This window comes from Pyxicephalus adspersus, chromosome 2 (genome assembly GCF_032062135.1).
Source record: "Pyxicephalus adspersus chromosome 2, UCB_Pads_2.0, whole genome shotgun sequence".
In the NCBI taxonomy this organism is placed as follows: Eukaryota; Metazoa; Chordata; class Amphibia; order Anura; family Pyxicephalidae; genus Pyxicephalus; species Pyxicephalus adspersus.
The window spans coordinates 13,404,561-13,423,008 of record NC_092859.1 but is presented as its reverse complement, the minus strand read 5'-3'; the positions used below and the strand labels follow the sequence as shown (position 1 = coordinate 13,423,008).

The 18,448-nt window shown below is 38.5% G+C and overlaps 1 protein-coding gene across 1 annotated transcript; it reads right to left on the bottom strand.

The window, feature by feature from the left end:
- Nucleotides 1-470: 470 nt before the first annotated feature.
- Nucleotides 471-17,636, bottom strand: LOC140322939 (sphingosine 1-phosphate receptor 1-like). Its single transcript, XM_072399603.1, has 2 exons — nucleotides 17,480-17,636; nucleotides 471-2,559 (listed from the first exon to the last, which is right to left on the bottom strand). Exon 2 carries the CDS (start codon nucleotides 2,347-2,349, stop codon nucleotides 1,198-1,200), a length of 1,152 nt encoding a protein of 383 aa, XP_072255704.1. The 5' UTR covers nucleotides 2,350-2,559; nucleotides 17,480-17,636; the 3' UTR covers nucleotides 471-1,197.
- Nucleotides 17,637-18,448: the final 812 nt, after the last annotated feature.

Below are 18,448 nucleotides of genomic sequence, written 5' to 3'. Positions count from 1 at the left end.
CAACTGTGCAAGACTGAATGGAAGGATGGAGTTCAGCTGTAAGCACCCCAGGTGTCTGAATGCCAAGAGAAAAAATGGCTAATCCCCCATATTGCCTTAGTGTCCCTGCAGCGGAGTTTTTTTCCCCCATTGCCAACTTACCATGCCTGGAGCAAGGGGATCCTTGCACCTACAGCTTCCTCTCCAACATGGAGAACACTGGACAGCAGAATAGATACATCACCAAATCTGAGATTAGACAAGTTCCTGTCTGTATGCATTGTGTACTGGTTTATCAATACTTTTAGGGATTATTAAAAGATTAAATCATTGAAGAAAAAGTAAACTCCATGTTTTTGCCATGTTGGGTTTTATTCAACTTCATAGCTGGTACCAGAGCAGAATTGTTGGCCATCCAGACTGACTAAAATCAGCACACACGTGACAGCTTACACTTCGTTTGTATTTTTGAATGACACAATACATGTTAATTCTACTTTGATACATTATTTATTTATACATTTTCTATGTACACCAATTTACATTTTATACATATTGTTCAGCCACTGTTGCAGTGTGAAATACTATTTTTCAATTCTTTCTTTTCCTCTTTCCAGCCCTTCATTTATGCGGTGAGCTCTTGCTGTTAGGGATAGCTAGGGTTTTGAGGGCACGGCAGCCCCCTTGCTACCTGCTCCCTATGGAATAATAAATTTTATATTTCAAGGCTAGTTTTACCCTTATATAATGCCATCTGAATACCAGAAATAGTGTTCAGGTAGTTCACTCACCCCTATTAATGGAGGTCATTATAACCAGACCCTGTTGGCAGCTCTCCTTGTTCTCTGTGCTCTTGCGTGATTCATTACACTTTCATTACAAGAAAGTACAGAGACCCAGAGAACATGTAAAGCTGATAGAGGATTTAACCCTTCATGCTTTATTATAAACTAAAAGATGGCAGGTGGTAACAAACTTGATTGTGAATGACTGATTACTCCAGGGACAAACAAGTCAACCCTTAGGGGTACAATAAATAAAATGCTAATTTCATATGATCTCCAAGATGATCTGTGAGGTATCAGCCAGGCATATAAACCAATGTCGCCATAGAAAGAGCACCTCTGCATTAATGCTTTGCCCTCACAGTGGGCTTCTTTTTAGGACTTGAAGTCAATTTGAAGTCCAGGTGACTTTGATCATCCAGAGTAACAATGTTCAGTACTTTCTAGGAGGCACAAGTGACTTTACCGGTGTTGGAGTCCCATTCCCCGAAGACACGGTGGTCTCCAAACCCTCCTGCTTATGGGATGATTTTTCTGATTTGCTGGTACTTCTTTCTAGGACAGGGAAGAAGCCAAATCTTCCTCTTGTTTCTCCATCCTCGTTAACAAAAAAGAAGAAGCAGACCAGTTTCAGGATGGCTCTTCTAATGTCTTTGCTAGTTAATGTGTAGATGATGGGGTTCAAGAGAGAGTTTATCATAGCCAGGCCAAGGAAGTAATCAGCCTTGAAGAGGACTGGACAAGCGTTGACCTCACATGAGACATCAAACAAGAGCAATATGAAAAGTGGAAGCCAACATCCAATAAAGGTTCCCACCACAATAGTAAGTGTTTTCAGCAGGGCCATGTACTTTTGGGACTTCCTCAGCGCCCCTTTGCGAAGTGTCCCCAGTCTCTGACTGTTGTGTTTGACAATCCTATATATGCGGAGATAGAGGACCACAATAGATATAAGAATGGCCAGAAAGACACTAATGCACACCAAAATGTAATCCTTAGAATACAAGGGCAAGATGGTGGAGCAGGCTGGAAGGTTCTGGATACAGTTCCACCCCAATATTGGCAATATACCCAACAGTATAGACAGCAGCCAGCTCACTCCAATCAACAAGAACATTCGTCCTTTTTTGTCCCCACTATAGAGCTTCATACGGACCATAGTGATGTGACGCTCAATAGCGATCGCCAGTAGGCTAAATATAGAGGCAGTCAATGTGACAAAGACACCACCCTCTCTAATAAACCATGCAGCAGGTGTAAGGCGAAGCGTGTTTGCCCCTGACAACACAATGTTCACCATGTAGGCGATGCCAGCCAAAAGGTCCGACAGGGTCAGATTGCCAAGCAGGTAGAACATAGGAGCATGAAATTTCTTGTTGCGCCATATGGCCAAAAGTACAATTAGGTTCTCCAAGACAATGAGCACACATACCACCAGAAAGACCACAGATTCAGCTTTGAGTCCGCCTTTGTATCGGCTAGTGCTGAGTTTTCCGGTATAGTTGTAATGAAGCGATATGACACTGTTGCTTTGGTATTCCCGGTAAAGCCGGCTCAGGTGATATTGAGGAGTTTCTCCATCCATTTTGCACAATTTTTTTGGGGAACGTTTGGAAACTCAAAACTGTGGTTGAGTGTCAAGAGCAGTAAAGATCATATCCAGAAATGGACAGTGTTTTCCTTCACGACCATTCAGAAAACCAAAGAATTGGCATTGGATTTTCTTGAATCTGTACTTCCATCTTTATCCTGAAGGAGTCAGTGTTGTCCCATCAACCAATGCAAAGTCTGTAACCTGAATATGAAAAAAGAAATTAGCATTAAAAATGTTTTTCATTATTGTCACAATATTACCTTATCAAAGGAAGCATGCATGTTTTTTTCTACATTTTCTTTGTGAAATATTACAGGCAAAAACAACGCTTTAAACAGCATTAACTGAGTTGCACAACCAGCTTCCTTTAAAATTATATACAGAAAAATAAAGGGCAGAGTTATGCAAACAATGGAAGGATGGTTTGTTGAGCAACTTTTTACCTTAAAATGAAAGTGAATTTGTATGCAATGTTTTTTACTGTGTTATAGTAATATTTAAATATCAATGTTTACACAGATGAAGTGTATATAAGAAAGTTATATTAGCAGCTTATTTTTTATCAGTCATCTTTTGAAATTTGCACCCAATAGAGCCAGAAGGATGACACTCCTTTCTGTAGAATGAATCTAGCGGTGCCATCTTCTCAACCTCAACCTACTTACTGGACAATAAAGGAGCAGAAGCAGACTGATAAATTCATCCCCTGATGAATTGCTGTGTCACCATTTAAAATATAACCTAATCTTAAAATTTAACAATGAATACCCAGCTGTATTAATCTGCGTAGTTTTATAGCTGCCTGAAGTTCAGCTTTAATTTGCAAACCTGGGAAAGCCACCATGAAAAACAAATCCTAAGCAAAGGTTACTTAAAGTTAAATGAGCAGAGATTTATGTAGCCAAATTTATATGCAGTTTGACCTTTCCTGCAAAGTCTAGCTTGGCCCTCTCACATCCTGATCCTCCCTAGTAATGGATGACCCCAATGACCAATACAGAAGCTCAAGAAATGGGGGAGGAAGCACCAGTCTCCAGGGAAATGTATGGAACACCAAATCCCTAATTCTCCCTATTTCTCCAATCAGACAATTGTTTTGCTATGCAGTTCGCAGTGCAGTAAACTATGGGCCTGATTTATTACAGCTCCAGAAGGCTGGAGAGGATACACTTTCATCAGTGAAACAGGGTAATCCAGCAAACCTGGAATAGATCTGGTCTAGGAAATCCATTCCAGGTTTGCTGGATCACCCACTTTCACTGATGAAAATGTATCCTCTCCAGCCTTACATATAGTTACATAGTAAGTCAGGAAAAGACATAAATCCATTAAATTCAACCCCTAGTGAAAAAATTAAAAGGTTGCAGAGCTTAAATAAATCAGGCCCTATATTTCATTGCATATACTGGTCTAGAACCTTTTTTAAAGATTTGAGGGTTATTAAGCACCACATAATAAAAATCTAATGCAATATTTGTATTTCCTATTTCAAATTAGACAAAGATCAGGGCAAGGATACTCTTGTTGGCTTATATCACCTTGCATTAAAACCGTTCAGGCCTAAACCTTTTTTATCCATACTGCCATAAAAATGCCATATATCAGATTCCTCCCTGTAATAAATCTAAAAAAAAAGCAAACTTCCTAGATGCATGGGCCACAGGTAAATGCATTCTATCTGAGCTGCAGAGGATCGTATGACTGCTGCAGCCAATGAACCCATTGCCCCAGCCCTTCAGGCCCATTGGTTGCTTTACCTGTTGGGGTCCATTGGCAGCCAGAATGGTACAGTCCTAGGTATAAGGAGAGGAGGACATATACAGGAAAAGCATAGCATGCTCGACTAATAATTACTGCATGCAGTGTTGTGTACTGGTTTTAGAGACTTGTCCTGTCATGTAGGCGTTCTCCCAAACCTGTCTCATTACAGAAATTATATTTCATTTAACCCATTCACAGACAATGACGAAGGGTTTTCACAGCATGTAATATAATGTAATGATAGTCCTAATTTGTTTTTGGTGTAGCTGAACGCAACTTAAAATAACACAAATGCAGCTCTAAAATTATTACAAAAACTAATAAGGCCTAACCCCCCCTTTTTTAAATACTTACCTTCTCTAAAAAAGTCTTTAGGTCATGTGACAGCAGGGTCCCCATCTTCTATTTCCCCACAGTGCTGGGAGTAATAATTGACGCAGTGAATGACGTGGTGATGTCAGCTTCCCGTTTCGGGCAGGGCGCTATAATGACAACCCCTCCAAGGGAGTAAATGCATGACGCCTTTCACTCAATGTAGGTGGATGAATAAAGCTTTATGTCATTCAACCCAGAAGAGGATTTATTGACATGCGAGTCTCACATTGTGCATTTGAAGCTGCAGCAAGTCAGACAGCCCCCCCCCCCCCTCATTTGATGGCCAGTAGCATGATCTAGCCCATTCTTTCCCAGCCTTACTGTCCCTGGCCCACCCCTCTCATTTATTTCACTTCAGCCCTTTTAATCATGGAGGACTATCATCATAAGGGGGAGTTAGAACAGTTTTTTGGGCAGCTATGAAAGGCACCCTGTCAGCCTTTTCCGCTGCCTCTGTTTTTGCATAGAGGCATACACACCCAGTGATGATGTCACAAGGTCAAAAACATAAATTATAATGAAAACAGTTTTACTGAATTTGATTAGAATGTTCATTAAGGTGATTAGGCAACATATGAGCAGAATAAAGTTTATCTTAGATTTAAAGATAAATCCATGCTCAGAAAGCTTTCTGAGGGTCTATAGCCTCTTGGCACACCTCTGATGAACTCCATACATTTCTGCAAACTCAGATTTTTAAAATTAAGGAAACTTCATGGAGTAGATAAAGCAAGGAAATTGTCAGCACCGGATGAATTCCAGAACCTGGACGTGACCATTACAGCATACGTAAAGCCAAAACTTTTTTGGAGGAAATGTGTAGTTTTTTTTATTATTATTTCTGTGTTCTGTCTGTCTGAGGGATTTCCCTCTGCTTTCTGCCTTACAGACACAGCAGGAAGCAAAAAAAGATTACGATTCCTGAGACAGCGTACAAGTGTTCAGATTCCCATCATTTTTTTCTAATAGAGACAATGATAACAAGGACAATAGTGAGGATACATTACAAACAGCAAATAAAACCTGATGGATGTTCTAACTCACATTTTATCCAAAACTGAAAATAAAAATTTGTCTTCACATACACATTGTGGATCCAAGTAATGTGTATGTGTAATGTATTATCTTACATGTATCTCATATTACTCCCAGCTACAGATTATTACATTGTCACTTGCTACAAAGTAATAATGTCTGATCACTGGTGGAGAAGAGAAAAATCTTGATTACTGGTAATGTATGGAATGGAATGTATGGGGAATGGAAACAATGTGAATCAGTGTGATCACTGGGGGATTGGAGAAAATGTTCATCAATGACTGATCACTGGGGGATTGGAGAAAATGTTCATCAATGTCTGGTCAATATGGAAGTGATAAAATTGTTGAGCAATGTCTGGTCACTGGGGGAATGGAGAAAATGTTAATCAATGTCTGATCACTGGGGGAGTGGAGAAAATGTTCATCAATGTCTGATCACTGGGGGAGTGGAGAAAATGTTAATCAATGTCTTATTGCCAGGGGAGTGGGTAAAAGTTTAATCAATGTTTGATCACTGGGGGATTGGAGAAAATGGCGATCCATGTCTGATCACTGGGGGAATGAAGAATATGTTGATCAATGTCTGATAACTGGGGCAAAATGAGAAAATGTTGATCAATGTCTGATCACTGGGGGAATGGAAAAAATGTTCCTCATTGCCTGATCAATGGGGAATGGAGAAAATGCTCCCTTTGTCTTGCAGCAGACTGATGACATGATTCCAGCCTGAGCAAACTCATCTGATTGAAAATGAAGGACAGCTTTGTAATGATAATAGGCATATCTGTTCTGATAAGTGATACTGTTGCTGTATATTGTGATAAGTTAGACATTTATTTATTCAGACTTCTGAGGTTACTGAAAAGTTTACATTAACAGCAATTGTGCAGTGATGGGCGACCATAACCATAAAGATCCTGTAGACATGTCTATCCTTGTAACAAGTGGCTGAGATCCAGCGATGGCTCCAACATTTAAACCTGACTCATAAGCCTTTTTTTGATGCATACACAGTCATGGCTTCAATTTATAATAGGTTAGGAATTTCTGCAGGAAAATTTCTGCAAATGATTTGGAAGCTTAGCTTTGGTTACTTTATACACCACGTATGATGTCTGGTGAATCATGTGCTATGGGTCTATTGAAAAGAGTAAAATACAACACGTTCTTCAATTTCCATGTGTCATATGTTGAATATAAATTATGTTTTGGGGCCACTTAGGGCTTTGTTCTGAAGCAAATTCACCAAACATACATCCAGTATTAGATATTATTAATTTTTGTGGTGTTGTTGTAGAGGTCATTCATAACAGATTATTGCATGGGATATCATCCTTAAAATGAACCTTTCCTTTCTGTGATCTGTCCTTTTGGCTGTCTGTAGGCGACATTCATCCTACTGGTCAATAATGTAAGAAACATTCTTCCCATTGATAACCACATAAATATACTGTGAGATGTGGATATAATAAATATAGAAGGGGTTCCTTAACACCAGAAAGTTATTTCAAGGGTTCCCCCACGTTAGAAAGGTTAGGAAAAACTGTTCTAGACCTTAAATGCATCTGAGCAATCAGATTGCCAATAGCAGAATTGGGATACCACAGCGTCTGCTTGTTCAGATTTCCTGCCTGATGGCTGATGTCTATGTCTGTACTTGTCTGCATGCCCAGAGTTGCTTTTGAGGGGTATTCTTCAAGTTCACTTTTCGGGGTAACAATTGGAGCATAATAATATATCAGATTACATACTGTGTTAAATTACAAGTTATTCCAATATAATAAAATGACTTTTTTGCATGTAAAAAAAGTTATGTTTAGAAGTATAGATGACATAAATTAAAAATAAGGAACTGAAATCTGAAACAGAAATAGAGGAAACTGAATATTACATCTAGAAAGCTGAGATTTTATAAGACTGTGTAATTATTTAAAGGAGGAGCGGTTCCTTAGGTTACCCCTGGAAATTGGCAGCTGATTGTACTTATTAGCTGGGATGGATTACAGAATTACGACCTATCATACAACACCTCGTCAGGACCTGCAGGCACCCACATATGCCCCCCACCTTCCACACACAACCATAAATTCTTTGTCTATTTTTGAAAATTAATATCTTTTTAGGAATGCCCTTGTCATAAGCTACTGGCATTAAATCAAACACATAAGAAACAGTGTTACTTTTTTTTGTGTGTGCATCATGAAGGTGAACTTTCATTTCTCAAACTCATTTCATGTGAACATAATTGCATTTTATTTAGCATTTGTGTGTGATGGGATATGAAACCGTGGGTTTAAGTTTACTATTTCTTTAGATGTTTCCTTCCCACCCCAAGTTTTCAGCAATTGTTTACCAACCAACACAGAGAGTGTGAACCACAAACATAGCACTTAATGCAAAGCAGCTACATTGTAAGCATTGTCGCAGCATAAAGACCTGAAACCAACAAGTGTGAAAACGTTATTCAAAAAACCACTGTATGTATTCCTCTCATCTTGTTTCAGTGGCACAGATCTGCTGTAGGGGTCTTCATTTGTCTTTTTGTTAGTTTGAAAGTTACATTTATACACTGGTGCACTGTAACAGTATACAGCTCCCTTCCACCATACATCAGTGGTCAGTGAAGGTAAACAAATCCCCTCATACATTGATGGCCAATAAACAGAATACAACCCCCCTGTACATTAGTGCCTATGGGAAGTATACAATTCCCTTAAACATTGGTGGTCGGGGTAAACATACATCTTCCCTATATATTGGTGGGCTGTAGAAAAATAGATTCTCCCCATACACTAGTGATCGGGGAAAGTTTACAATCCCCTCATATGTTGGTGGTATGGGGTCGTTTACAATCTCTTAGTCTATATCTATATTAGTGGTCAATCTATATTAGTGGTCAGGGTCAGTATACTTTCATACATTAAGGGGGCTGGGAGTGAACAATTCCCCCATACAATGGTGGTCCGTTACCATATACAATCCCATACTATTTTGGTGATCGTGGGCAGTATACAATTTCCCCATACATTGGTGGTTTAGGACAGGTTATAATCCTTCCCATACATCGGTGTTTGGGCTCAGAATACAATCCTCCTATACATTGGTGTTTGGGTTTAGTATACAATCCTGGGGTATAGATACTCGGTATCATTATACGGTGCAGTGTGATCATTATCGGGGTATAGATACTTGGTATTATTATACGGTGTGGTGTGATCATTATCGGGGTATAGATACTCGGTATCATTATATGGTGGGGGGTGATCATTATCGGGGTATAAATACTCGGTATCATTATACGGTGCGGTGTGATCACTATCGGGGTATAGATACTCGGTATCACTATACGGTGCGGTGTGATGATTATCGGGGTATAGATACTCGGTATCATTATATGGTGGGGGGTGATCATTATCGGGGTATAAATACTCGGTATTATTATACGGTGCGGTGTGATCACTATTAGTGTATAGTTGGTAGGAATATACAGTACACTGTGACCATTATCACAGATACTCATCAGCATTGTCCGGTTCGGTGATGTCACACAGCCACTCTTGTTTTCTACAAATAGAAGATTTACCATTTCCTGAAACGTGACCAAATTCTGCTATTTGCTCCAACACAGGAAAGATTATCTGATTCTATTTATATAATGGACATTTCTTCACATCCCTCTTTAAGAATAAAAAACAACATATTTGTCTTCTCTGTGGAAATAATAGGATACATGGGAAGCACATCCCAGAGAATCCCATTCAGCTCATAAAAGCTCACACATTTTCTTGAAAGCATGATGCTTCTTTTTTGCTTTAACATGAAATAAAAGTACAATTCAATCAAATTACATACAGTAAAGTTTAATAAACATGAGCAAATATTTTTTTCCAAATTTGTTTTTTGATCGGTAACATGACCAGGGATCTTAAGTGATGTAGGGTTGGTTTTAGACAAAATGTTCCCTAGGAAAATATAAAGTGAAGGCACTAAATGCACTACATTCCAGCTCTCTGCATCCTTGCCATTCTGTCATTGGAGACCCCGGAGAAACAAGGGGGTCTGGGCAACCGTGCAGCTTGCCCTACCCTATGACAGACCCTGACTTGTGGTGTGAACAAATGTTCAATTAAATCCATTTAGAAATTGGCAGCAGATCCAGACCTAATGCAGTATTTCTAACCCTTTTAACTCCTGAGGAATCCTAAAAATAATTGTTTAGGTCTTGCATAACCCTTAAAATAATTTTAAGGTCTTGGGGATCCCCTGCCAGAACCAATTTATTGGTGGGCAATATAGTCACTTACGTTGGTGACCGATGGAATGAATGCCACCCTTACAGACAACTAGAGTCATGAAGCTGGCTCTACCAAGTGGTGATGACCACAGAACTATGCAGGGATCATCAAATCGGAGGTCAATCATCCACAGTTCAAGAAACACCTAGCAAGCTTTGGAGGAACCCTGGTTGAAAATGGCTGGCCTAAGGTATAGCAGCCAAATTACAAAATAATTGACAATTTAAATCTGGCCTCTGCTTTTCCAGTCCCCTGGATCACAATATATTTAGCTACCAGGTATTGATGTTGAAAGTCTTTGGTTATTTATTTACGATGAGATAAGATGCTGTATACAGATAATTACAATCCACATGTAGAAACAAAGTAGTTAACACATGAACACAATATTAAGTTAATTCGGAGATGCAATTTGACAAATATATCAAAAGTTCCCCCTAAAGCAACTATGTCACTAATTCAAGCATTCTTATACTTCTGTCAGGTAATTCTGCAGGACTGTAGAGATATCTGTAACCTGTAATGAAGTAGGGAAACCCTACAGCGTCAAGGAGGATGACAACATTTATCAATGCTTTGGAAGTGTCAGATGCAAAATATCTTTGAGCAATCTTTAATCTTTCATCTTTAATCATCCGATGGAATTCAGCAAAAAGGGCAGAGGGGTTAGTAGAATATTTGTTTCCATTTCACTCCCCGACCTGCAGATGTCACTGTTGCAATTTTATTTCTTAGGCTTCAATCAAAGTTTCAGTACAATATTTTGCTGCAAGTAATTGAAAACCTATTTTAAAAAATAATTAATTTCCCTGAAGGTGACATAAATAAAATAATTAATGATGATTTGTGTCAAAATTGCCATGATTAGTGCAGTGTTTTTTATTAGGTTACATTTTGTGGCCAAAAAGGAGGCCTTGGGAAAAAGCTTTTTTTTTTCAAAGAATGATAATTTATGAGGACATCACTAAAAAAAGTATTGATTAGTAAAGTGTGGGAATGGCATTAGTAAAGACCTTTTGGAAAACTCTTTCCTCCTGAACCAAGTAGTGGGTGACAAACTGTACAATTGCCCTGCTGGTCTACTCTTTGGAGTTTTTCCACCTCTGTGCCCATCAGTGTCTTAGATGTATGCCTTCTGCAGTCAGTGGAGCTGTTATAAGGTTGCATATAGACATAGGAGGTCCATCAGAGGTGCATGCCAACTGACCTGAAGGGGTCAAATCTTCCAAAAGCTGCAAAGCTCTTTAAAAGCTTTTAAAGTGTCCGGACTGCCCAATGTATGTAATTCTGCCCATCCTGTTTTTAGATTTACAGATAACAGAAACTGGTGACCGCTTTTTCTCAACAGGAATAAAGCATATAGTCACCTTCCTGCCCCAGGCTTCTGATTGGATAATGAAGCTGCAAACTAATAAATGTATCTCTTTCTTACGTTTGCACTCACTTTCCCTGTCATTGCATGCAGAAAAACCTAATTGGCTCAACATGCTGCCCTTCCATTTTCCAGTATGAGTGCTACTGCACTGGCAATTACAAGAAAGTCTGTTGAATTTACACAATTACACTATCAGCATTTCAGAAATATACTTATTTTTTTAAAGCGTACATAAATTACTTGGTGTTTCCTTATGTCTTCCTGAAGTCCAGCTTTATTTCTTCCAGGAAGCAGAAAGGGAAGTATATATATATCTAAGCCAAATTCCTGGAAATGATTCTTCCAGGCCAAACACTAAATGTTAATGTAACTTCATTTATACCATTACATTTTAACCCTATTTCCAAAACAAAAAAAAAAATAATTTGTCATTGCAAAATTCTTTTTAAAAGCATAAATTTGTCTGTCTCCCAAATGTCGGAGAGCTCATGGACAGATATTATCCTGTAGCACAATTTGCTGCTTTGAAATACAAACATGTGCTAAACACTAAGCCAACAGATAATATATAATGTCGGGACAGTTTCATTGCTGGAGACAAGCAGACATTTTACAAAGGTGAAATCTGTCCCCACAGAGACATAGATCAGGAATGTATTCATGACCATGGGGCACTGAGGTCAACTAGGACTAAAAAATAGGTCTCTGCTCTTTAATGTAACCTTCAGATACCTTCTGACCTATTCCAACATTTCTCTAAACAGTTAGTATGGGCAAAAAAAGTCCTTTTTTACCGTAAAGTATGTCCGAAGCTAAGACTTTTACTTTTAGATGGAATAGAGAAAGGTCCATTCGCTTAGAGGTTTGTACTATTAGGACCTAGATGAACCTGGTGACCACCATGTCCATGTTCTGTTGGCCATATAGGACAGAAGGACTCAATGGGTGCTAATACGTAGTGCAGGGCCTATTGGTCTATCCTAGACACCCACCTGTCTACGACAAGATGGAGATATGAAATATGAAACCAGAAGGTTGCAGTCAAGATGACAAATTGACCTTAGACAACCAGAGATTGTTTTCTGTGATTCTTCAGAGCATCACCCAGTAGTTTGTCTTACAAAGTAGAAGATAAAGCATTGTTCCATAGCTGGAAAACCTGAACTATTCCCAGCTGGACATGTCCTGTGCTTACACTAATCTCACAATCCCACTGGCCATGTTTGTAGCCGGAGGGTATAGAAATGCATTACTGTTGCCTGAATACAGTATGTTGGTTTACATTTCAATAGTGCTGATTGTCATCAGGGATTTATATCCAGGAAATTGGAAAATTCTAAATCCTGAACTCCACACCCAACATTCAGTCATGCAAATGGCCTAAAACTGGGAGCTATGTCTGTATTCTGACCTGAGGCTAACAATACCCACAGACCTAAAATGATGTTTGACTATTTTATCTGTACTTTTATTGATGCCTTCAGACACATTATAAAATGTTATCAGCCTGTTGTCACCCAAGGAGCCTGAACTGGTGGTCTTCCTTATCTCTTCCCATAGGCAAGAACACCAATGATCATGTATATGCAGGCACCAAACTGGGGTGTATAGCGCAAACTACTCGTACCCCTAATCCTGACCAATCACTGGATTAATTTTTTTCATTTTAGAGATCTTTATAATTTTAAAATGTTCTTCTATTCATATGTATTCTATGCTTAGCTTGGGGTACATAATCCTATTATCATTGTGTATTTTGGATCTTAACGGGTCTCGGTCTAGTTTGCAATTATTTTTGTATGTTTGAGCAGCCACAGTGGACGACTTTTCTTACACCTTAATAAAATTATACAGAAATTGTTCCTTCTTTCTCCTAACTCCCTGAAAATTCAATAAACTATTTGCAGGATCCAATAAACTGAACACTCACATTGAGTAGACCAAGGATCAAATAGTACAGCGTTGCTGTACCACAAGGACCTGTTGCAAACTTCTTTCTGATTTGCAAAGTTTAGCATTTGTGGTGAAATACATTTTTTTTTCTTTAACCACAAGCAAAACTAAAAAATCTTGTTATGCTACACTGTTCTTTTAATTTCAGCAATCTATGTTAGGATTTATGTCAATGATTTAATGTGTATATGACCTGACCATTCCTAACAAAGTTCAATAGAAATACCATGTTTTCAAGGCACACAGTGTCTTCTTCCTGCTGTCTGTCTAATCAGCAAGATGAAAGTGCCTTAAAAGCTTCCTTCCCCTATTCAATGCATACTCTTTATTTTTTATTTTGACACTCAGTTGTATTATTATTTGATGCTTAAAGTGGCTGTAATCTTTTTTGGTCAAGTTTGTGACAAATATTAAAATCAGTCTCAACAAGGCATATTTATTAGGAGATATTCAATCCACTCATTTTTTTAGGGGTGTATTTATGAAGCGGAGATTCTGACATTCACTGAAACATTCCCTGGTGGAGAATGTTCATTATCCATGTGTGGCAATAATTGATTCTTAACCAGGGAATGTTTCAATGAATGTCATATTCACTGCTTTATACATTGACCCCGTACAGTAGGAAAGGGCTGGAGTTCTACTTTAACCATTTCCTACTCTATCCAAGGCAAAAATATTTTAATTTTAGGCTTTACATAAAGGTCACCAATTCATAGCTCAAAGGAAACCTTTCATTTAAGGTGTATGTTTGTTACTCCTAGAAATTCTAGTTTCCTGGCTATCTTGCCAAACTTCTCTCTTTTAACTATTCTGGGTCAGTGATATCCAGGAGGCTCACAAGAAATGAAGCCAGTGTATCTGCAAAAACAGCCAGGCGTATTTATAGAAGGAGGTGAGAAGAGCCAGGCCCAGCATTTCACTCATAAAATATAGGCAAGCCTGCACAAACTCCATGGTGATGTTTTTATGATCTGTTTTTCATTATCCTATTGCAGGTTTTAGAAAAATGGGGAAGAGACATCTAAAAGTGAACCTGTGTTTGGGCCATTCAGGGCACAGCAACAGATTCCCGTTATGGTCACCCCCTTACTTTTTTACTCATGTATTTCCCTCCAATATTTGTTTGAGAAGCAGAAACTTAGTGTATTATTATACAGTATTTATATAGTGCCAACATATTACGCAGCGCTGTACAAAGTTCATAGTCATGTCACTAACTGTCCCTCAAAGGAGCTCACAATCTAATGTCCCTTCCATAGTCATATGTCATTACAACAGTCTAAGTTCTTTTGGGGCAAGCCAATTAACCTAATTGCATGTTTTTGGAGTGTGGGAGGAAAACAAAGTACCCAGAGGAAACCCAAGCAAACACATGGACAACACAAACTCCATGCAGATAGTGCCCTGGCTGAGATTCGGACCTGGGACCTAATGCTGCAAAAGCCAGAGTACTAACCACTGAGCCACCCTACCGCTCCAAATCCTGGTTTAGAGCTTGCACAGGGCATAGAACTCACATTTGACAGTGCTGGGTACCCAAGTACCTAATTAGCCAGAACCAGAGGTGTCACATGGCAAGGAAGGAAGCGAGGCACAGATTATAATCTGCTACAGTGTCAATAATAAAGTAAACCTGTTCATTTGCACTGTATGAACAAAGTATCAGGTTCACATTATAGAGAATCTGTCATAAAAATCAAGATAATGACAAAACTCTTTAACTCTTTAAGACTTTAACTCTATGACACCAATGTCAGGTGCTGAATAGAAAATTGGAAGCCCTTGGCACAGAACAGTACTGTTTTGGGATATTGAAGATAACTATTTAGCATGGTGACACATGCAAACCATAGGGCACATATTTTCCCGAGAATAAGGGGAGACGATATATCAACCCAATTTTTGCATGCCTCAAACAAGTATTAAAATACAATCTTTAAGTACCCAGGACAAAAAGACCAAAATGCAACCCCTCCTGCTGAAACACCCAAGGCGATTGCCTCATATGCCTCCCCCAGCTCGGCTCTGACCAGAACCTGTTGTCCCCTGTCACTGCTCCACATATAATTCCCTACATAACAAAAAAAAAATCTCCAAACTGCAAAATGGTCATTAGCCAGAAACAGTCCAAAATGCTCAAAACCTGTTTTCTTTTCATCAACTAACTCCATCTTAATATTTATCTTTGTGCTGTCAGAACCTCCAGAAACCTACTAAGCATGCTGATCTATAATCTGATTTTACAATCTACTATCTTTAAATAAATTGCACTAAAGTCTAATGCACTTAAACTAATATTAATAGTATATTAATGGGGAAGTGGTTATTGGATACATTAGAAATTTTTCCTAAGCAGAATATAAATCTTATCCCCCACCTAACAATCTTTTCTGACATGCCTTGTAAAACTTTTCATTTTAAGATTCTAATGTATATGGTCAGCTTTCTTTTGCAAAATTAGTACACTTCTTACAGAAAACCCATATACATACTGAATGATTAACATTTGTGGCAATGGTCATATTTGTGCCCAGTTGGACAAAAATTTTCCCAGTTTAAAACTTTTGCAGAAATCAGTTTGTTTCATTACGATCATTTACAGTCAGTAACTGTTGTGAATTCAAAAAACTAATCTTTAAATCTTTTTGAATCTTCCCAAAAATCACACCAGGACAATTCTCAATCTACACAGCAAACAGTCTTTCTTCATAACCTAAACAAAATCTGATTGTGGTTATTTATCACATTTTATACCATCAAATCTAGAATGATCTAACAATATGCAAGTCATCAAACCAACTTGTCAGTTGTTAGATTTGTCTGTTTACTGATATCCAAAGTGGGTGATGCGGCATCTATGAGCAGGTGAGCCAATTAATTAAACTCTCATTAAATGTATTTTTATTTTAGAAAAGTTATCCAAGCATTGTAACAAGCTGCAATAATTTAGCTTCTTCCATTGCACTGCAGTGATAATTTCAGAAATTAGTTGTTTCTATAATTTACTGCATTTTCATATTATGACCACAGGTACAGCAGCCAGTACACCATATAAACATCTGAGCAAATCTTGTAAATATTTAGGATTTTCTGCATTTTTAAGTCCTGAAAACAACCAATAGATTGACATCATTCCATACACTGCACCTGAGCAGAAATTATAACTATATATGTGCATATATTTACAATAAAAAGTCAATGCTATTAATTGCTGTATTTTTTTTAAAAAAAGAAAGCTAATAGCAACTAATCTTAGCCAACTTGACATGTAACGAATGCTAGACATACACCACATGATTTTCAGTCAATTAATTACAATGATTATATTATGACCAATTAAGATCAACTACAAGTATTCAAAGTACTATCCACTTGTTCGATATTCGATATATTTTCCGATCATTTTTACCACCATAGCTAATTGGCACAAGAAGTGGTTTAGATTTTAACATAATGGCTAACCAACTAACTAAAACCAAAAACAGCTTGTCAGATCAATTTTCCATAGAAATTCTATCCAAAATCACTTGCAAAGATTTTGAATTTTTGACTTGTCTAATTAATTAAAAATGTTGCATGGTGCATGGCTAGCTAGGTAAAAGAATAATTGTTTGTAGCGTAACTAAACATAACTTTATATACATTTTTATACTATAGTATAACAACACCTGCTTTAATACTGAAAGTTTATGAAAATTGGAGAGGACCTGCACTTTTGCCCATAGCAACAAAGGTATTCTTTCCAGCAGGAACAAAGCCACTTCACTGCACAACTACAGCAAGTGAAGACATTGCTTATAGCAACCAGTTACAATTATTGATTAAGTTGAAACTTAACTGGTTGTTCCAAAAAATCTGCAGGATTGCTTTGGACAAAAGATCTAAACTTCTGTTTCATTTTTCCTTTACTACAATTTTTTTTATAATAAACTCAACATATCTGCTGAAAAAAACCACAATTTCTCCCGCTAATCTATCTTTTGTGCCAAGCCAGGGATGAGGTAATGCTCATCCATCAATTAGTCCTTCCCAACAAGAGGTGACAAGTGGCCATAGCCATGAGAAAAGATGGTTGAAGGGGTCCAGGGGGTGAAGAACTAATATACAAAAACTATATGGAAGGCATTGCACATCTGGATTGAATATCACCCTAGGAACACTAGATGGATGCTGGTTTAGGGGGACGGATAGGATTTTGCTAGCATTCCATAGCAATGCGCTGCAGGCTATCAAGGGAGCAAGATGGGAATGAAGAGAACTTCAGAAAAAGTTTGGGAATGAGATGGACAAAGCAGAGGTAGAGAAGCATAGAGACCTACCTTGCACAGCAAAGTTTTGTCTGCTAAATCCAAACTTCTGAAAAAGAGAAAGGGAGACCCCAGCCCTGTGCCTGCTCCAGGCACCAGATAAGACTGAGACCTCCTTCTGTAGAGATCCAGCTTAACTCTGCCCTGCCCATCCTCTGTGCTGCTTACATATGAAAAGCCTGCCCAGCTGCCTGTCCTCATATATCAAACTATCCTTCCTCAACCCCTGCCTGACACAAGTCTGTATCTGCTCAGAGTCCTCCCCTTGTTCACTCACACACAAGTTCATTTACTTTTAGTTTAGTGTGTTCAGTCTCCTTATCTGTCATGTCTCAGCTACCTCTCTTACATTCATATTAAAATAACTGCAGAAAACACCAGATTGGAAGTCTCTTCCAATCAGCAACCATTGTAAAAAAAAATATTTCTTGGGTTGGTTATAGACTTTTCTGCAGCTAGTTTGAGGTCATCTCCTCTCGCTCTTGACTTCTGCTTCATATTGAAAATACTGCTCTGCTGAGCCTTATGCACTTCCAAATGTTTGTTAAAGAGGAACTAAACTGAAAAGTGCCTATAACAAAAAAAAATTCACTTACCTTCCCGCACAGCAGTTGATCAGTCCGGGGGTGTCTTCCATCGTGTCGTCCCGGTATCCGTCTCTGGTGCCATCTTCTCCTCTTCTTCCCGGTTCTTCTTCCTATGTCACCCGACCCAGGCACGAGATCAAGTGACATAGGTTGGAAAAAAAAATTGCCGATCTCCCTGCGTGTGTGTAAGATTGGCAAATGTTTCTCTTTTCACCAAAAGGCCCCTTCTGCCCATACCTGAAATGCTCAGGCATGCGCAGGAGCACCCAAAAGCCTCCCGGGATGTGTGATGTAGGTATGCCGGGAGGCTTTAAGTTTTTTTTTTTGAAGGGTATTGCACCTAAAAAAACCTAAATGAACAGAACTTTTACTTAACATAAAAGGGTTACCTACC